Consider the following 19842-nt stretch of genomic DNA (forward strand, 5'->3'; position numbering starts at 1 on the left):
TGGGCGCCCCCGAGCCGCGCGCACTTCCGGGACGCGGCGCGCAGCCCGGTGACTGCTCGGCGGGCGCGCGGTGGTCTGCGGGGTGTCTGGGCGAGCGAGCGGCTCGGCTGGGTGTGAGTGGGCGCCCGCAGAGGCGCTGAGAGAAAAAGGCGGTAAATCTCAGGACTCCGAGGCCGCCCCAGAAATGATTCACGAACTGCTCTTGGCGCTGAGTGGGTACCCAGGGTCCATTTTCACCTGGAAGCGGAGTGGCCTGCAGGTACGGAGGGGGGGGGGGGGGGAGAGGCTGGGACGCTGCAGTGCAGCGGGTGCCACAGACCCCGGGAACGCCGGCTGACCGTGCCCGCGAGTCGTGAGAAACCGGAGCCATCCTGACACAGCTCCGCCTTTGGCGGGGAAGCCGGCCCTGCGGTCCCTGACTCCTGGCAAGGGAACCACTACGAGTGGTAGAACTGTCCTTTTTTCTGCATGTAAACTTACTGTTAAACCGAATCCCTGAATGTGTATCTGGAATTAGAAGATGGTTTATTATTAAAAAGGGAGTAGGGTGCCCCCGTATATTCAAGCTTGCATTGTTTCAAACTGAGTTTTGAAAATAGTGGAAACACATACAGAGCTCAAGGCGCTGTAAACACACAGTACGTTGTGTTGGGTGAAAAAATGAATTTGTAAGAGTATGGCGTTTCCCTCCTTTCTTCGGAAGTTTCCGTACCAGGTGAAGAACTAGAAAGAGCTTTTCCTGTATTCAGAAAAGTGCAAGAGGAATGTGTTCGCTCTGTCTTCTCTTTTCCTTCTCTTCTCTTTCCTTCCTTCTATCCTTCTTTCCATCCATCCATCCAGCTTGACACAAGCTAGAGTTATCTGAGAAGAGGGAAACTGCCTTGAGAAAATGCCCTTCGTGTTGGCCTGTGGGCAAGCCTGCGCTGCATTTTCTTTATCCAAGGCAGCTGTAGACGCCCAGTGCGCTGGGGGAGGTGGGAGTCCCTCAGCAGGTGGCCTCGGGGGCGGTTGAGAAAGCCCGCTGTGCTTGCCAGGTGGAGCCGGCCAGTAAGCAGCATTCCTCCATGCTCTCTGCTTCAGTTTCTGCTCTGATTTCCCTTCCTGAAGGACTGTAAGCTGAACTATAAACACTTTCTTTTGTCACAGCAATAGACTCCTAACTAGGACCGGGAGACTGAATATAGGGCAGTGTGCATTGTCTCATGGCAGCGTACAGCCATCTAGTGCAGAACGCTAACTCCCAGGGTCACATTTGTTAGTCTAGCGGAGTCTTGAACAGAGGTTTGTCTGGCTCCACTCTCGGAACTGTTAGCATATTCTGCTTCCATTACTGATGCCTGGTGCTCTCAGTAACCGAGTAACTTAAGTATTGCTTGTTCCAGCTTGTGAATGCATAAATCTGAAGCTTGGATAGCTATTTGCTGACTAGTTGCTTCAGTTCTAGAAATTAAGATGTATACAGTGTTCTGTCTGCATGTATGCCTGCACACCAGAAGAGGGCACCAGATCTTATTACAGATGGCTGTGAGCCATCATGTGGGTGCTGGGAATCGAACTCAGGACCTCTGGAAGAACAGCCAGTGTGCTCTTAACGTCTGAGCCATCTCTTCAGCCCTGTTGTTTTGTTTTGAGGCAGGGTTTCTCTGTAGCTTTGGAGTCTGCCCTGGAACTAGTTCTTGTAGATCAGGCTGGCCTCGAACTCCCAGAGATCAGCCTGCCTCTGCCTCCTGTGCTGGGGTTAAAGGCATGCGCCACCACCACCCAGCATGGAATTCTTCTTTTAACTAGTGTATGTGTGCATGATATGCAAGGGTGGGCATACATGTCCCAAAGTGTATGTAGAGGTCAACTGGGGAATCAGTTCTTTCCCTCTACTATTCTGTGGGTTCCAGGGATTGATTTAGGTCTTCAGGTTTGTGTAGCAGATACCTGATCCTCTGAGCCCTCTCACTGGCCCTAAACCTAGATCTTTTCTAAAACTGCCAACAAGAAGTATTCAGAGATATCATTTGATAACTGTGTAGAAATGTCTTGTTAGTAATAAAAAACAAATATCTGTAGTGAGCACTTTTTTTTTTCTTTTTCTTTTTTTGGTTTTTCGAGACAGGGTTTCTCTGTGGCTTTGGAGCCTGTCCTGGAACTAGCTCTGTAGACCAGGCTGGTCTCGAACTCACAGAGATCCGCCTGCCTCTGCCTCCCGAGTGCTGGGATTAAAGGCGTGCGCCACCACCGCCCGGCTAGTGAGCACTTTCTATGTGATTAACGCATGTGCTTTATATGATTTAATTATCACTTTACATATGAAAACTAAGACATTGAGAGGTACCATAGCTTGCCTAAGCTTTCAAGCAAGACATACTTTGAGAATACAAACCAAGGGAGTCTCTGTCTCTTTCTCCCCCCGCCCATGTGTAGGTAGGTCAGGGGACAACTTGGAAGAATTTCCTACTATCCTGGAACTCAAACTCAGGTTGTCAGGTGGCAAGCATCATTACACATTGAGCCGTCTTTCCAGCCCTTAGCATGGGAATTCTTTACTATATGATACCTATTTGAAGAACAAGCAGTCACATCTGGATAAGGAACTCTACCTTGTTTAACTGTTTTGTTACCAGAATTACCAGCCTGGTGACAGGGAGCGTTAAAGTAAAACCATGATACTTTAGGAAAGGAAATGGAAGAAAGAACGTGAAGCATTTTAAGCCCCACAGAACCTGGCTGGCGACTAGCTGGCATCAGCTTTTCTTTATGACTGTCCCTCTTCTTGCAGGTTTCCCAGGACTTCCCATTTCTTCACCCCAGTGAAACTAGTGTCCTGAATCGACTCTGCCGGCTTGGCACAGACTACATTCGATTCACGGAGTTCATTGAACAGTACACAGGCCATGTGCAGCAACAGGTGGGATGCTGTTCTCTGGATATGTGCTTCTACAGGGCAAGGGTGTGAATTCACTCAAAGTAGGAATTAGGAATTTGTGGAATACATGTGAGTTTATCAATCACTGGAAATGCTCAAGAGAAGGCAAGATTTCTCATTGCTTTATTCCTGGGTAAGAACAACAAAAATTCTGTCCTATTGATGTGTTGTACACAGATTTTATATTACATGACATGAGAATTCCCACTTCTCCAGTTCTAAAGGAAGTCCTAATAGTGCTTTAAAAAAAAAAAGTGAAATAACAGCCACACCAAAACCCTTTCTTTTCATTTTGTGATAGATGAAGACTCATTTCAGTTTTCTGTACTACCATAAGATCAGAACAAAATGGACTGGTTGTAAACCGTCTGCTTGTGTCCATGCTATAAACATTTATCTTTAGGAACGTCAGGATCCTTCAACTAGCATCTTCTGGCTGGCGACTCTGTGCTTTCTAACCCCTGACCCCAAGCTGCTTTAGCACATCTGATGCTGAATTCTGTACTCTTGCCTTCCACTCTCAAACCTGGTTACCCAGATCTTTACCTAGCAAGAGGGGCTGAGCATCCTTCATAGACTCCAGCTAACTTTAACCATTGATTCCTCATATAAAACTATATGAGAAGTTTTATATGAAACTGACCAAATTCCCTAGACCCCTCCCTCCAAAGAATAAGTGATCAAGACTACTGAGAGTCACTTGCAGACAAGCCCAGCTGCCTGGAAATCAGCAGGGACCGGCCACACAACTTGAAGAGTTCCTGAAAGACAAGTCATATTGTATATAATGCTTCAGTGAGAGTCTCACAACCCCCAGATTGGCTTTCAGACTCACAAGATACTGGGCTTTTTGTTTTTGTATTTTGTTTTTGTTTTTTTAATATTTACTTTTAGTCAGCAGTGGTGGGAAATGCCTTAAATACTAGCACTTGGAAGCTAGAGGCAGGTGAATCTTTGTGAGTTAGAGACCCACCTGGTCCAGAATGAGTTCCAAGACAGCCAGAGGTACACACAGAAACCCTGTCTCAAAAAACAAGACCAAAAAAAAACCTATTCCGTGTGTATGAGTTCTGCTTGCTGCACATATGTGTACCATGTGCATGCCTTAAGCCTGCCCATGCCGGGAGGTATTGGTACCCCAGGAATACAATTTAAACGTAGTTATGAGCTACCATGGGAGGACTCACCTTAAGACAGGAAGTCGGTAACTCAGAATAGCTTCAGGAAGTCCCTGAAGCCGAATTCACTAGGCCCCTTCCTCTGAAGCAGCCAGAAAGAAGCAGGAAACAGCTGAGCTGCCTAGAAGAGGTTCAGATCAACCGAGCTACGTGGACAAAACAGTCCAACCTGTTAAGCTGCCTAAAGGCTGCAGAGGGTGCTCCAGGTTCTCAGCTTTTTGTCACCCATTGTAGTATGGGGTTTGGTGATATAGCTATCTTTGACATTTCTCCTCCTGTAAGTAATAGCTCACTCATATTTCTGTCAATAACCCCATGAAACTGATTGGTTAACCAAGTCAGATGTCGGTAGTATCTGTACTTTGTTCTGTCATAGGCTCCCTATCCGGGGTGAGTAGGTTGTGTGTGTGTGTGTGTGTGTGTGTGTGTGTGTCTCTGTGTGTGTGTGTGTGTTGCATCTCCTCAGGAAAAGTCTTGTCACACAACAGATGCTGGGAACCAAACCCTACAGTAAAATCTTCTCCATACCATGGGGCCAGTCATGTTGGCGTTTCTTTACTGCACCCCTTAGCATATGCTTATCTTCAGTTGTTTTTCCATTTTCTCTTGCTAAAACACGGCTTTGATACAGGATTATTTAAGTAAACACAAGTACTGCTAATTAAAGAGTGTCTTCCTCAGGTTCAGGGTCTGAGCTGAAAAGTTGACTTCTCTTTGTTTATTGGCAGGATCACCATCCATCCCAGCAGGGCCAAGGCGGGCTCCATGGAATCTACCTGAGGGCCTTCTGCACGGGGCTGGATTCAGTTTTGCAGCCTTATCGCCAAGCCCTGCTTGACCTGGAACAAGAGGTGAGAAGGAGGTAATATAGGAAACAGTATCTTCGGGGGATTGTAGAGAAGAGCATATTCCTGCTCTGAAGTGGCCTTTGATGAGGTCAGGTAGTTAAGAGTGAACAATTTCCTGTGTGACTGAAGGGTACAGTATTCAAAGTGACTCCAGAGTGGATTTGTGAGAGCCTTAGTTTTAGATTATTATCTAAAAAGTAAATCTATAATCTATTAATTCTTCAGAGCTCAAAATGAACATTGAGCTCATTGTCACATTGTCTTCTAATTTATATAGAGCAAATTAATTCAAGTTATTTTGTGTGGAATTCTGATGACTGTGCTTTTATTACAGTTCCTGGCTGACCCACATCTCTCCGTATCACATGTCAATTACTCTTTAGATCAGGTATGCATCCGAATGCTAAAATGCTTTGGAGTCTGTTGCTCTCCCAATTTGTGGAACTATAGTAAATGTTTTTTTTCCTGAAGGTATCAGAGCCAAAAAATATATTTTGCATGTTTTATTGCTAGATGAGAACTGCTTTAAGAGTGTGGTATACGTGGCATCTACCTGTCATCTCTGCTCAGGAGGAAAGGGCTAACCTGGTGTACAAGTTTGCTTCAGTGAGCTCTGGGCCAGCTAAAAGAAAAACCCAAACAACAAAGAGTTTCACATTTAATTACTTCTTAATGTAATGTGAATATTCTCCCATTGACATGAATATTGGCAGTGGCACCAGACTCAAAAGTAGAAAATTTCTTCTGTCCTCCATTTTTCTATCTGTAGCCAATCCTGATGTCAGATTGCCTTAGGGAACTGGATCTTGATACTGCCGTATTATCTTGGAAACAGAAGTGTTTCTTGAGTTGATATTTTTTTTTAATGCTGTATTTGATTCATACCCTTAAATTTTTCTACTTTGCAGTTCCAGCTCCTTTTCCCCTCTGTGATGGTTGTAGTGGAACAAATTAAAAACCAAAAGGTAAGAACTTTTCTTCTGTGATAAGCTCCAAAGGAAAACTAATAATGCTGTTTTACAGTCTTTGTTAGAAGACACTTGCTCTTAATATTTTTTTATTTATTTAGTCAGCATTATCCCTTTGCTTATCATATGAGATGTCAGAAACTCAAGAACTTAAGACATTATTCTTTCTTTAAACACCTTGTGATTAATAAAGCAGAATATCCAGGTGGTGGTGGCACATGCCTGTAATCCCAGCGCTTGGGAGGCCAGCCTAGTCTACATAGTGAGTTCCAGGGCTACACAGAGAAACCCTGTCTCAAAAAGCCAACAACAGAAAAGCAGAGTGTGTGGATCTACCTAAGAATGTTGTTGAGGTTAGAGAAAATACTCTGGTTTTGTGGAGGTGAGAGCTGGCTGCACTAACGGTTTGGAACCACTGGCTTTGGATTAGGATAGGAAATTTACTTCTTATAAAAGAAAGAAGGTGGTTTCCCGAGTGTAAATAGAGATGGCTCTTTCGTTTCCTGACACCCAGACTTAAATAATCACACAGAAACTATTATTAATTACAACACTGTTTGGGCAATGGCTCACGTGTATTTCTAGCTAGTTCTTACATCTTAGATTAACCCATTTCTATTATTTTATATTTTACCACTAGGCTTGTGGTTTACCTCTAAGGTTCTGACGTCTTTCTCCTTTGGCACCTACATGGCATCTCCTTGACTCTGCCTATTCTCTCTATATATCTCTGTTCAGATTTCCCACCTGGTTTTCCTCTGCTGAGCCATTGGCCAAAACAGCTTTATTCATCAATCAATAAAAGCAACACATATACAGAAGGACATTTCACATCATTTCCCTTTTCTGTCTAATTAAAAGGGAAGGCTTTAACTTTAGCATAGTAAAATGACATATACAAAACAGTTATTAAGCAAGGATTATAGCTAGGATATTTAGTCTATTTACATATGGCAAATTAAGGAAAATATCTATCATCTTTTTGAGCCTAAAGTTTTATATCTAATTTATCTTTTATCATAACTAACGAAAACTATAATTATAACTATCTAGTCTTCAATTCTATCAATGACCCCAGAAGGATATAATATTACCTAAGTAAGCAGGAAGTATATTGTAAACAACTTCCAGAACTCTAGAATTGGCAATCTCACTGCCTGGACAGTCACACAAAGTTTTTCTGTAACATGGGGGCATTCATCTTCAATAGTAACCAGCAGACTTTTCCCTGAAGCAGGAAATTTGAAAGACTATTTGCTTATATTGGCAGTTTGTCAGTCACTTTCTTCTGTATCCTGCAGAATGTCTGGCAGTTTCCTCTGTGAAGCAGGCATCCTGACGGACCATCACATCTTTTGGAAAGTTTAGCAGTTTTCTTTGGGTCCTGCATGTCCTGTTCATACAGCATACCATCAGGCAGTCCAGGCAAGAGCAGTTTCTTGTCCAAATGACTAGCCTTGTCACACTGAAGGAAAATTCTATAATGAGTTTATGTCCATCAATTGTTGCTGCCAGAAACAGACATGACTCACTGTCAAGAAAAGTCTAAGTTCTTAAAATCCTTTAAATGCCACATTCTGTAGGTCTTTGAAGTGTTGAAGGTTATCTGACTGAAGTATATCTAGAAAACCTAACTAACGTAATTAAAAGTTTGATTATTATAGATGACTGTCTATATAAATCTATATTTCTTAACTATACATTACATTTTAAATGAGCTGCACAAGCAATACCTTAAACAAGAGCAGAAATACATATACAAGTTTAACAAAATTGACCTTAAATTTATATCAGTAGACCAAGATCCATACCAATGCAAAGTATTCATCTCTCTGAGAGTTCAGAACTACTGGGCAAAATCCAGCTTGTTGTTTTCATTCAGGAAATTGTCACAAGTTTCATCACATATTGAACTCCCTCATGTCAGAAGATTGTCTTTTCTGGGTGGAATTAGCATCTATGAAGAAAAAAATGCTTTAGAGATTTTATACTGTAAGAATTATTTTCTTTTGTTTACCCATTATTGGACTAAGTAGACAAATGAATTAAGCATTCTCAGCTCCATGGATTTTGGCCATTGTATCTGTGCCTTAGGTTATTATTTGGTGAGTATAGCTGGCTAGCTGGCTTACCCTGTAGTTGTCGTACTTTTTCAGTGAGTGCAGAAATTTAAAGCTCTGCTACGTTGATTTTCTGCTGCCAAAGTCAGTAGGAAAGTACTTCAGAGCTGACCGTCCTCATTAAAGTATATTATTTTTGCTTTGTCCCATACACTATGTTAAGGGTTTTACATATGTGATTACATAGGCTCAGGGTCACAGACAGCAAAGTAAATAGCAAAGTTTGTGTAACTCAAAGACCATGCTCATAACCAATACATTAAATTCACAAAATAGGAGGGAACCTTCTACATGAAATGGAGTTAATAGTGAGGGTACAGAATTCCATGCCTAGCTGTACATCTCAGTTTACTTTCAGCCCCCTTTGACTACAGGAAGAATGGGGGACAAATAGAAGGACTTAGATAAGGGAACTTTCCTTTCCAGCCAGGTAGTGATGAAGGAACTAGCTCCACAGTTAAAAACTAAGGTGGTCGAGAGCATGGGCTGAGGGGGAGGATAGGGACGGATTGCAAATAGGCTCACCTAAGGGATTGGGGTTTTTGTTTTTGTTTATTGAGACAGGGTTTCTCTGTGTAGTCCTAGCCAGCCTGGAACTCACGCTGTAGACCATACTGGTCTCGAACTCAAATCTCCCTGCCTCTGCCTCCTGAATGCTGGGATTAAAGGCATGTGCCAACACCACCCAGTTTGGAGAATGTTTTAAAATGGAATATTATAAAACTGTTATAGTGATGATTATATAATACTGTAAAATTATTATAAATGATTAAATAGTACACTTAAGCTACACATAAATTTAGAGCATACAAACCAGGTGGTGGTTGCGCATGCCTTTAATCCCAGCACTCAGTTGGCAGAGACAGGTGGATCTCTGTAAGCTCAAGGCCAACCTGGTCTGCTGAGTGAGTTCCAGGACAGGCTTCAAAGCTACAGAGAAACCCTGTCTCAAAAAAAGGGGAGGAGGGGTTGAAAAATTCCATGAGATTACTTGTAGGTAATCTATAGTGCATTTTCTTGGTTATTGATTGATCTGTGAGGGCCTAGCTCACTGCAAGTAGTACAAACCTTGGCAAGTGGCCTTAGATGACAAAGCAGGCCAACCAAGCCATGGAGGTGGGCAGTAAGCAACATTCCTGCATGGTTTTTGCTTCAATTCCTGCCTTAAGTTCCTGCCCATACTTGCCTTCATGATGACCTATAAACTATAAGCTGAAATAAACCCTTTCCCCAACAAATTGATTTTAATCATTGTGTTTTATCATAGCTTTAGACCTAACTAAGGGTTTGGAGAGATGGCTCAGAAGTTAAGAGAACTAGCTGCTCTTCCAGAGGTCCTGAGTTCAGTTCCCAGCAACCACATGGTGGCTCACAACCATCTGTGATGAGATCTGATGCCTTCTGACTTGCAGGCACAAATGCAAGGAGAACATTGTATATATAATAAATAAATCTTTACAAAAATAACAAACTAAGAAACCTAACTAAGACAACCAGTAACACTGATGATGGGGAGGGGAGGGGTGCCTGTCTTTGTATAAGTATATAGAAATCTTGTGAGAGACCATATCAGCCTCTCTACTGGACTGTGCTTTCTTGGTTGGTATAGAGGGAGTTTATGTAACCTAGAGTGACAAGGCTCTATTTTTCACAGATTCATGGCTGTCAGATCCTGGAAACAGTTTACAAGCATAGCTGTGGGGGTTTGCCTCCAGTTAGAAGTGCATTGGAAAAGTAAGTCATGGCTTTCACCAATATTGGGGTAGAGGAGGGAGTCGAGTGATTTGACTTGTCACGTTTTATTTCCAGGTCATTTCTGGTTTTCCTGTGGGAAATCTTTAACTAGGATAGAAAAACCCCAGGGTTGGGGAGATCAGTAAATAAGTAAACTTGCTGTGCAAGTATGAAGACTTCAATGAATCCCTAGAACCCACTTAAAAAGCCAGGTGTGATGACTTGGGTCTGTAGTTCCAGCACTGGGAAAGAGGGAACAGGATCCCTGGGGACTTGCTGGCTGCCAGACTATCTGAATTGCCAAGCTTCAAGTGCGGTGAAAGATGTTTCAAAAAAATAAGGTATAGAATTACTGAGGAAGATTCCAGCATCAACCTTTGGTCTCCACATGCACATACACACACGTACCCCATATATATATGTACACATATACCCTGTATATACACACATGTGCATACACACATGCCGTACACATACTCCATATATACACACATGTGCATACACACACGTACCCCATATATATGTACACATATACCCTGTATATACACACATGTGCATACACACATGCCGTACACATACTCCATATATACACACATATGCGTACACACATGCCATACACATACTCCATATATACACACGTGTGCATACACACATGCCATACACATACTCCATATATCCACACGTGTGCATACACACATGCCATACACATACTCCATATATACACACGTGTGCCTACACACATGCTGTACGCACACTCCATATATACACATGTGTGCCTACACACATGCCATACACATACTCCATTATATACACACGTGTGCACACACACATGCCATACACATACTCCATATATACACACATGTACATGCACACATAGCTCATATGTAGACACAGAAGAGCCCTAGGAGTCACCAGGCGTAGTGGTATATGCCTATAATCCCAGTACTTGAAAGGTAGAAGCAGGAAGATTAGGAGCTCAAGATCATTCTCAGGTATGTGGAAAATTTAAAGAGGCCTGGGTTGAAAGCTAAGAAGGTAAAAGAGAGGGGGAAGGAAGGGAAAAGGAAAGAAGGGAGAGGGGCAGGTAAAGTGGTGGTGTGGGGAAGAAGAGTAGCCAGTATTTTTCACATCAAAATCCTTAAAATTTTTATACTTTATATCCTGTACTATCACACACTTCAAAATTTTATTATAACAAAAGTTATATTTAGTCTCTGGATTTATATACATGTGTATGCAGGTACATGTGCCCTAAGAGGCCATTGGAGAATATCTAGTGTCCAGCTCTCACTGTCCAATTTATTCCCTTAAAACAGGTTTTCTCACTGAGCCTGACTAGCCAATGGACTCACAGAATCTGCCTATCTCTGTACCCCAATGTTGGGGTATAGTCATGCACAGCTTATACATAGGTGTAGGGAATTAAAATTCTCAAGTCCTGTGCTTGCCTAGTAAGTGCTCTTACCCACTGAGCTATCTCCCCAGCCCAGTAGGGAAATTATGTAAAACAAGAAAATTATTCATACTCACTGCTGTATTGTTCATCAGGGAATTAGAAAATTTTTCAGGGGTATAAGGAAACCTAGGGCTGTTAGATAGCTCTTCTGATAAAAATATTGACTGCCAAGCCTGAAAACCTGTCACTGGAACTCATATGATAGAGGAAGGGAACCACTGCAGATTGTGCTCAGACCTCCTCATAGGTACAAGATAAAGGCATGCCAGCACACATGTACACACACACATACAAATACATAAATGTGATTAAAAATTTTAAGCTAAGCTGGGCGGTGGTGGCGCACGCCTTTAATCCCAGCACTCGGGAGGCAGAGGCAGGCAGATCTCTTTGAGTTCGAGGCCAGCCTGGTCTAGAAGAGCTAGTTCTAGGACAGGAACCAAAATGCATGCAATCATATTATGTGAAAATAGGGATACTTCGACCTCTCTTTTTCCAGTTGATCTCCTTCAGTTGTCTTACTGCTCTAGTGCGGCTCTGCTTCTTCCTCCTTTGGATTGTTAGCTGCATTGGCCCACAAGGGTGAAGGAAACAGAGCAGGGAACAGGGTTCAAGATGGTTGTAGGTATGAATGGACAGCCCTCCGGGAGATAGACTCTGATGAATCAGCTCAACTTTATTCCAAAGTATAAGGAATATAAAGGATTGAGAAGCCTAGGCACAAACCCTAATTTGCACTAAGTGGCACGCTCCTATCACGAGGCTTTTAGTACATGGCAGTAGGGTCCTATCAAAATGGCTTGAGCACTTGTCTAATTACCATGTGGGTCATCAGTGGGAAGAGCGTTTGCAGGGAGCTCTGTGTCGGGGGTGAGGTGGGGAGTTGCTCCATGTTGCTGAACTTAGAGACAGCTGCCATGCTATGGTAGACTGCAGCATCCCATCAGCAGGGCCTCCCAGCACTCTAGCTGAGATTTTGGGTACAATAATGAATACGTATGCAAAGTGGACAGCCTTGTCTTTTTTTGATTTTAGGGGAATTTCTTTGAATTTCTCTCCATTTAAGTTGATGTTGGCTATGGGTTTGCTGTAAACTGCCTTTATTATGTTGAGTATGTCCCTTATATTCCTTTTCTCTCCAGTTTTATCATGAAGGGGTGTTGGATTTTGTCAAAGGCCTTTTCTGCACCTAATGAGATGATCATGTGGTTTTTGTCTTTTAGTTTGTTTATATAGTGGCTACATTTATCAATTTATGTATGTTAAACCATCTCTGGGATGAAGCCTACTTGATCATGGTGGATAATCTTTTTAATGTGAAAATGGATTCTTTTTTCAAGTATTTCATTGAGAATTTTAAAATCTATATGACAGAAAATGGTCTGTAATTCTCTTTCTTTGTTGGGTCTTTATGTGATTTGGATATCAGTTAAATATGGCCTGCTAAAACAATTTTGGCAGTATTCCTTCTATTTCTGTTTTGTGGAATAATTTGAGGATTGCTGACATGAACTCTTCTTTGAAAGTCTGGTAGAATTGTTCACTAAAATCATCTTTCTCTAGGCTGTTTTTTATTTGGGAGAATTTTAATAATTGTTCTATTTCATTAGGGGTTATTAGTCTGTTTAAATTGCTTATCTGATCTTGATTTAACTTTAGTAAATGTTATGTGTTGAGAAAATTACCCATTTTTTTTTAGATTTCCTAATTCAGTGGATTACAGGTTTTTAAAATATGGCCTTATGGTTATCTGGATTTCTTCAGTGTCTGTTGTCTGTTGTTATGTCCCCCTTTTCAGTTCTAATTTTGTTACTTTTTTTTTTTTTTTTTGGATATTATCTTCCTGACTCTTAGTTAATTTGGATAAGGGTCTATAAATCTTAGATTATTTTTTCAAATAACCAACTCTTTGTTTCATTGAGTCTTTATATTGTTTTTGTTTGTTTCTGTTTCATTGATTTCATCCTGGGTATGATTATTTCTTGCTGTCTACTTTTAAATGTAGTTTCTTATTTTTGTTTTAGAGCAGTGGTTTTCAACCTGACAGTCACAACCCCTTTGGGAGTTCAAATAACCCTTTTATAGGAGTCGCATGTCAGATGTCCTGCATATCAAATATTGTAGTGTAGATATACACTACAATTCATAACAGTAGCAAAATTAATTATGAAGTAGCAACGAAAATAATGATTTGGAGTCACCACAACATGAGGAACTGTATTAAAGGGCCTCAGAATTAGGAAGGGTGAGAACACTGCTCTAGAGCTTTCAGCTGTGCCGTTACTAGTATGTGATCTCTCCAGTTCTTAGTGTTATGAACTTGCCTATTAGAACCACCTTGTGTCCCATAAGTTTGGATGTGTTGTGTATTCATTTTCATTTCAATTCTAGAAAATCTCTAATTTCTTTCTTAACCCATTTTTCATTCACTAGTGAGTTGTTCAGTTTCTATGAGTTAATAAGCTTTCTGTTGTTTATGTTGTTGTTTATATCCAGTTTTAATCTGTAGCGGTCAGATAGGATGCAGGGTTTTCTTACAATTATTGACTAGTGTGAGGTATTGAAGTTTTACTCTATTGGGTTGTGAGGGGTCAATATGTGACTTAAGCCATAGTATTCTTTTATGAACTTGGGTGCCCTTGTGTTTGGTTCATAGATGTTAAGAATTGCAGTGTTTTCTTGGTAGAATTATCATTTGATGATTACTTTGTGTCCTTTCCCTCTAAATCTCTTCTGATTAGTTTTGGTTTGATGTCTATTTTGTCAGGTATTAAAATGGCCGCACCAGCTTGCTTCTTAGATCTACTTGCTTGGAATAGGTTTTCTCATCCTTTTACCCTTAGGTGATGTCTGTCCTTGATGTTAAGATGTGTTTCTTGGGTACAGTAGAAGGATTGATCCTGTTTGCACTTCTGTTCTGGTAATCTGTCTTTGAGGAATTGAGACCACTGATGTTGAGAGATTATCAATGAATAGAGTTTGTTGATTCATGGTGGTGGGTGTGGGGAGGTGTTTCCCCTCTTTCAATTTGTTGTCTGGAATTATTTATTCCTTGTGTATTCTTGGATGTAGTTAACCTCTAGGTTGGAGTTTTTCCTCCTAGCTCCATCAATAAGAGAGGAATTGTAGGTAGATATTGTTTAAATTGGCAAGGGTTTTTTTTCCCTCTATCTATGGTGATTGAATGTTTTGCTTGGTACAGTAGTCTGGGCTGGCATCTGTGGTTTCTTTGGATCTTCCCAGGCCCTTCGGCCTTTTAGAGTCTCCTTTGAGAAGTCAGATGAAATTCTAACAGGTCTGCCTTAATAAGTTACTTGTTCTGTTTCTCTTGTAGCTTTTAATATTTTTCTTTGTTCTGTATGTTTAGTGTTTTGATTATTGTGTGCTGAACTTTATTTTCTGCTTTAGTCTATTTGGTATTCTGTGTACTGCTTTTTTGTTGTTGTTGTTGTTTATATTTTTTCTTGTTGTTGTTTTGAGACAGAGTTTCTCTGTGTCAACCTGGCTGTCCTAGAACTCACTCTGTAGACCAGACTGGTCACAAACTCAACAGAGATTCACCTGCTTCTACCTCATGGGTGCTGGGATTAATGGCATGAGCCTGCTGTTTGTATAATTCTTGTGCCTTGATGGGCACCTCCTTCTTTAGGTTAGGGAAATTTTCTTCTATATTTTTGTTGAAAATATATTTTCTGTGCCTTTGACCTGGATTACTTTCCCTTCCTCTGTTTCTGTTATTCTTAGATTTGATCTCTTCATGGTTTCCCAGATTGCTGGATGTTTTATGCTAGGAGTTTTTAGATTTAACATTTTCTTTGACCAAGGTATTTATTTCTTCTCTCATGTCTTCAGTGCCTGAGATTCTGTCTTCCATCTCTTGTATTCGGTTGCTGAGGCTTGTCTCTAAGGTTCCTGTTTGAGTTCATAAAATTTTCATTTCTAGATTTACCTCAGTTTATTGATTCTATCCACTTTCTTGTCTTGCATGGTTTTATTCGTTTCCTTCCGCTGTGTGTTCGTGTTTTCATGGATACCATACTCATAAAGGCTGTTTTAAGGTCTTGCTCTTGGGTGTCACTTATGTTGCAGTGTCAGGGCCTGCTGTGGTGGGCTCTTCTGGAGATACACTGACTTGACTGTTACTGTGTTTTCATGCTGCTGCCCGTCAAACCTCTCAGTATCCGTTCTCCAACTGTCTTCCTGCATTTTATTTTGATTTCTGCATTTTATTGAGTTATAATACATTATTCTATCAACTTGGTACTCACATATTGAATCTTTTTCCTTATAATGTTCCAAGAAGAATATAAATTCAAGGCTGTTTTAAGCAAAATGTGACTCCATTACATCCACTTCTATAAGACTCATCAGTTTTGAAACTTTCACAAAAAATGAAATTTTTGTTCTAAAAGAACATTTCCTGATAATCAGTCTGTCTGTTAGCAATTAAAATTAGCACAGTTATTTTTACCTTGTTTCCCCCATGACTCACCACACTCTCAAGCTTTTGTCTGTCCTCTCAGAATTTGAAGCATAATCTCTGGCAGTGGTGAGTCTTGGTATTCTCTTAAGTGGACTGGTAACGGTAAGCTCTTGCTTCCTTCTCTCCTCAGAATCCTGGCTGTCTGCCATGGAGTCATGTATAAACAGCTCTCAGCCTGGATGCTACACGGACTTCTTTTGGACCAGCATGAAGAGTTCTTTATAAAACAGGGTCCGTCTTCTGGCAATATCAGTGCCCAGGCGGAAGAGGATGAAGAGGATCTGGGTATTGGAGGACTGACGGGAAAACAGTTGCGAGAACTGCAGGACCTGGTGAGGGCAGAACAGGAAGCCCAGGGCAGGCACTGGTTAGAGACACCTGCTGACTGCCTTCCATGAATGGATCACTTAGAAACACTGGGTTTTCTCTTAGAGACTACAAAATAGAAAGTGATTTTGAAATCCCTTTTTTTTTCTTTTCTACATTACGTGCATTTGCAAGTATAGTGATAAATTTATCTCTGCAAACATGAACTACCCTGTAGCTTTTCGTGTGGTGTGGAGTTACAGACTCCTCAGAGTCTTGTATGTTCATATTCATTTGTTCATCTGTTGGCTCATTTCCCTTGTTAGATTCACTGAATGTCTGTTAGGTGCCCAACTACAGAGACAAATGTAGTTCTTATCCTTAAGAAGTGTATAATTGATGGGAAATAGAGAAAAGTGAGCAGTTACATTACAGTTACCACAAGCTCTGCCAAAGATCAAGATCTTCCAAGATCTTGAAGTAAGGTTTTAAAACTAGAGAGAACTTTTCAGTATTTCTAAATTGCAGTTTGGTAAAACGGGTCACAACATGTCCAGGGATTGTGTATAATGGTAAAGGCTATTAAGAACAAGGCTCATTGGAAGAACCATGTGAATCTCAGGTAAAGCTCACATATTTGGTGTGTATGGTAGAGGATTAAGGGAGATGGCAGTAGATGAAGGTGCTGAGTGAATCATTAACAAAATCCCGAGAGTCCTTGTGCACAAAGAGTTCAGACTGAATGTGAAGAGTGCTAAGTATGAGCAGTTGGATAACTTCAGGAAAAGAGTGACAGATCATGATATGTCATTTTAGGTGCGATGTGGGAACCAGTTCTTAAAGACTAAGATCAGAAGCTGAACATGGAGGTGCATATCATTTCCTTATAGGACAGGCTAGAGCAGAGGGAGCACCATTAGTTTAAGGCCAGCCTGGCTGACTGAGTGAGACCCTCTCTCTCCCTGCTCCAAATAACAACGAAAAGATGGATGTGGTATTGCATAGCAGTAATCTCAGCATCCAAGAATCGGAGGCAGAAGAATTACCCCAGTCTACATAGGGATTTCTAAATCAGTCTGAGTTACAGAGTGAGACCCTGTCTCCAAAACAAAAACAAAAACCAAGAGCAGAGGCAAACAGACTAGTTAATAGAGGCTTGGGATTCTTAGGTAAAAAAATAATCATTCCAAGCATGGACACAGTGAATGTGGAGGCAGACAGAAGCCTGAGAGGTGATTAGAAAATGGAATCCATAGCCCTTTAGAGACTGGCCGTGAGTCAAGAGAGAAGTTTAGCCTTTAGCAGTTAGGCGCTAAGTGAATAGTGATGACAGGCAGTGTGTATTGCTGGTGTTTGTTTTTGTGTGGCTCAAACCTGAGGCCAGGCAAGTACTCTGCCTTCGAGCTATATTCCCAGCTCAAGGACTAATATGAGATGTATTGAGTTTAGGAAGCCTGTGGGAAATGTCCAGTGGGCTTAGCCTGGAAGAGTAGTATAGCTTGCTCTGAAGCTAAGCACGGAGTGATCAGCAGCAGCCCACGGGAAGCTGCAAGAGGTTCTCTGTACAATGTCTAGTAGAAGGTCCACAGTATTGATAGTTTCAGGCCTATTAAAACAACCTGCTAAGATGCCCAGTGAAGCCACATAAGATGCTTCTCTGAAAAATGTAGATCAAGAGAGAAGAGTCTGAGATAGGTCTTGACAGCGAACACACACACATGAGGCCTGGAGAATTACAACCAATTCATGGAATTGTGCAAATGAGGAAACTAAGCATCTGCCCACCTGACACAGTAGTAAAGCCTTATATTTAAAAACAGTGCTAAGCGGGACTGGAGAGATGGCTCAGTGGTTAAGAGCACAGACTGCTCTTCCAGAGGACCCGGGTTCAATTCCCAGCACCCACATGGCAGCTCACAACTGTCTGAAGATCAGTTCCAGGGGATCTGACACTTCACACCAATGCACATAAAATAAAGTTAAATAAACCATAAAAATGTAAAAAAAAAAAAATATTTAAAAAAAAAAAAACAGTGCTAAGCTGAGGATTGACTCCATAGGTCACAGTGCTTCTGCAAGTGTGAGGACCTGGGTTCAGCCCGTGTTAAAGCCAGATGCTATAGTGTGAACACCTGTAATCTCAATGCTCCTGCAGTGAGATGGAAGGCAGAAACAGAAGTCTGGAAGTCTGAAGGCTAGCTAGTTTGGCATCACAGCAGAACAAGGAGATCTTGGTCTCAAGAAAGGAGGTGTCCTCGGACCTCCACACATACGCCCTGGCCCATGTGTGCCCACACTGACACGCATTGTGTACACAAAAGTAAATTAAAAACAAAAATAAAAAGAACCAAAACTCTGTTGAAATAAGAGCGGCTGGGCTGCGTCCCTGGCACCCGGCCGCCCACATGGCTAGCTCTAGCTTATGCCCCGAAATAATTACACACAAACTGTATTCATTTAAACACCGCTTGGCCCATTATATCTAGCCTTTTCTCGGCTAACTCTCGCACTTGGACTAGCCCATTTCTTATAATCTGTGTAGCCCACGAGCTGGCTTACCAGGAATGATCTTAACCTGCGTCTGCCTGGAGTGGGAGAATCATGGCGACTCCTGACTCAGCTTCTTTCTTCCAGCATTCTGTTCTGTTTACTCCTCCCACCTATATTTTAACCTATGAGGGCCAAGCAGTTTCATTGCTTAACCAATGAAATCAACAGATTGATATATGACACTCCCACATCAAAACTCAGTGCTTTCCATCATGCCACTGTTCTCCATGAAAACGGAGTACGTTTCCAGCGCTGTGATTTAAGAATTGTACAACTTCTGATTTAAACCCTGCTTGCCAGTAACATAGATCATGGGTTAGAGGAGCTAAGACCTATCGTCATACTTCATGTGACAGGTTATTTCCTTGACTAGCGCCTAATTGAGGAAGAGAACATGCTGGCCCCGTCCCTGAAGCAGTTTTCCCTGCGGATGGAGATTTTACCATCCTACATTCCAGTGAGGGTTGCTGAAAAAATCCTCTTTGTTGGAGAATCTGTTCAGATGTTTGAGAATCAAAATGTGAACCTGACGAGGAAAGGTAAGAATCCCCTGTGGGGCTGGAGAGATAGCTCAGTGGTTCAGAGCACTGGTTGGTCTTTCAGGGGATCCAGGTTCAATTCCCAGCACCCACATGGCAGCTCACAACTGTCTGTAACTCTAGGATCCAACACCCTCACGCTTATGAGCTTATGATGTATGTATACATGCATACAAGCAAAACACTAATAAAAAAATGAAAGAACGCCTTAAAAAAAGAATCCTCTTGTTCTGTTGGCACTGACCCAAAGCATGTTGGGTTAGAGTGACTGCCATGGCAGCTGTGGCCCGACCACCCTGTCTAATGGCTCCTGTCTGACAGTAGCACCTTTGTACTCCACAGGCTCCATCTTGAAGAACCAGGAGGACACTTTTGCTGCAGAACTGCATCGGCTCAAGCAGCAGCCACTCTTCAGCCTTGTGGACTTTGAGCAGGTGGTGGATCGAATTCGCAGTACTGTGGCTGAGGTGTGTCTTCTAATATTGTTCTAGAAGAAATGAGTTTAGAGAGAAGTAAAGGGCAAGAAGTAGAAAAAAGAGAAAGAGCTCTCTGTGGGGCTGCAGAAATGGCTCAGTGGTTAAGAGCACTGGATTCGACTCAGGTTTGATTCCCAGGACCCACATAGTAGCTCACAACCATCTGTAATTCCAGTTCCAGGGGATCCAGTGCTCTCTTCTGACCCCCACAGGCACTAGGCAGACATATTGTATACAGATACACATGTAGGCAAACACCCTTACACA

General features: G+C 41.8%; 1 protein-coding gene across 3 annotated transcripts in view; it reads left to right on the forward strand.

The window, feature by feature from the left end:
• Position 1: 1 nt before the first annotated feature.
• Tubgcp4 (tubulin gamma complex associated protein 4) overlaps positions 2–19842 on the forward strand; it is a 33816-nt gene continuing 13975 nt past the window's right edge. For 2 of the 3 annotated variants that reach the window (XM_041678976.1, XM_041678977.1), the window contains exons 1-9: positions 4–259; positions 2771–2899; positions 4824–4946; positions 5278–5331; positions 5852–5908; positions 9686–9765; positions 15835–16036; positions 18934–19099; positions 19442–19566. In XM_041678976.1, coding sequence (XP_041534910.1) covers positions 185–259; positions 2771–2899; positions 4824–4946; positions 5278–5331; positions 5852–5908; positions 9686–9765; positions 15835–16036; positions 18934–19099; positions 19442–19566 — 1011 coding nt within the window. In that variant the 5' untranslated portion in view covers positions 4–184. Of the gene's footprint in view, positions 260–2770; positions 2900–4823; positions 4947–5277; positions 5332–5851; positions 5909–9685; positions 9766–15834; positions 16037–18933; positions 19100–19441; positions 19567–19842 lie in introns of all 3 variants that reach the window. The other variant, XM_041678978.1, reaches the window with a different exon arrangement.

The sequence above is a fragment of the Microtus oregoni genome, unplaced genomic scaffold (assembly GCF_018167655.1).
Source record: "Microtus oregoni isolate MIOR12 unplaced genomic scaffold, Mior012 000031F_ref0000149, whole genome shotgun sequence".
Classification (NCBI taxonomy): Eukaryota; Metazoa; Chordata; class Mammalia; order Rodentia; family Cricetidae; genus Microtus; species Microtus oregoni.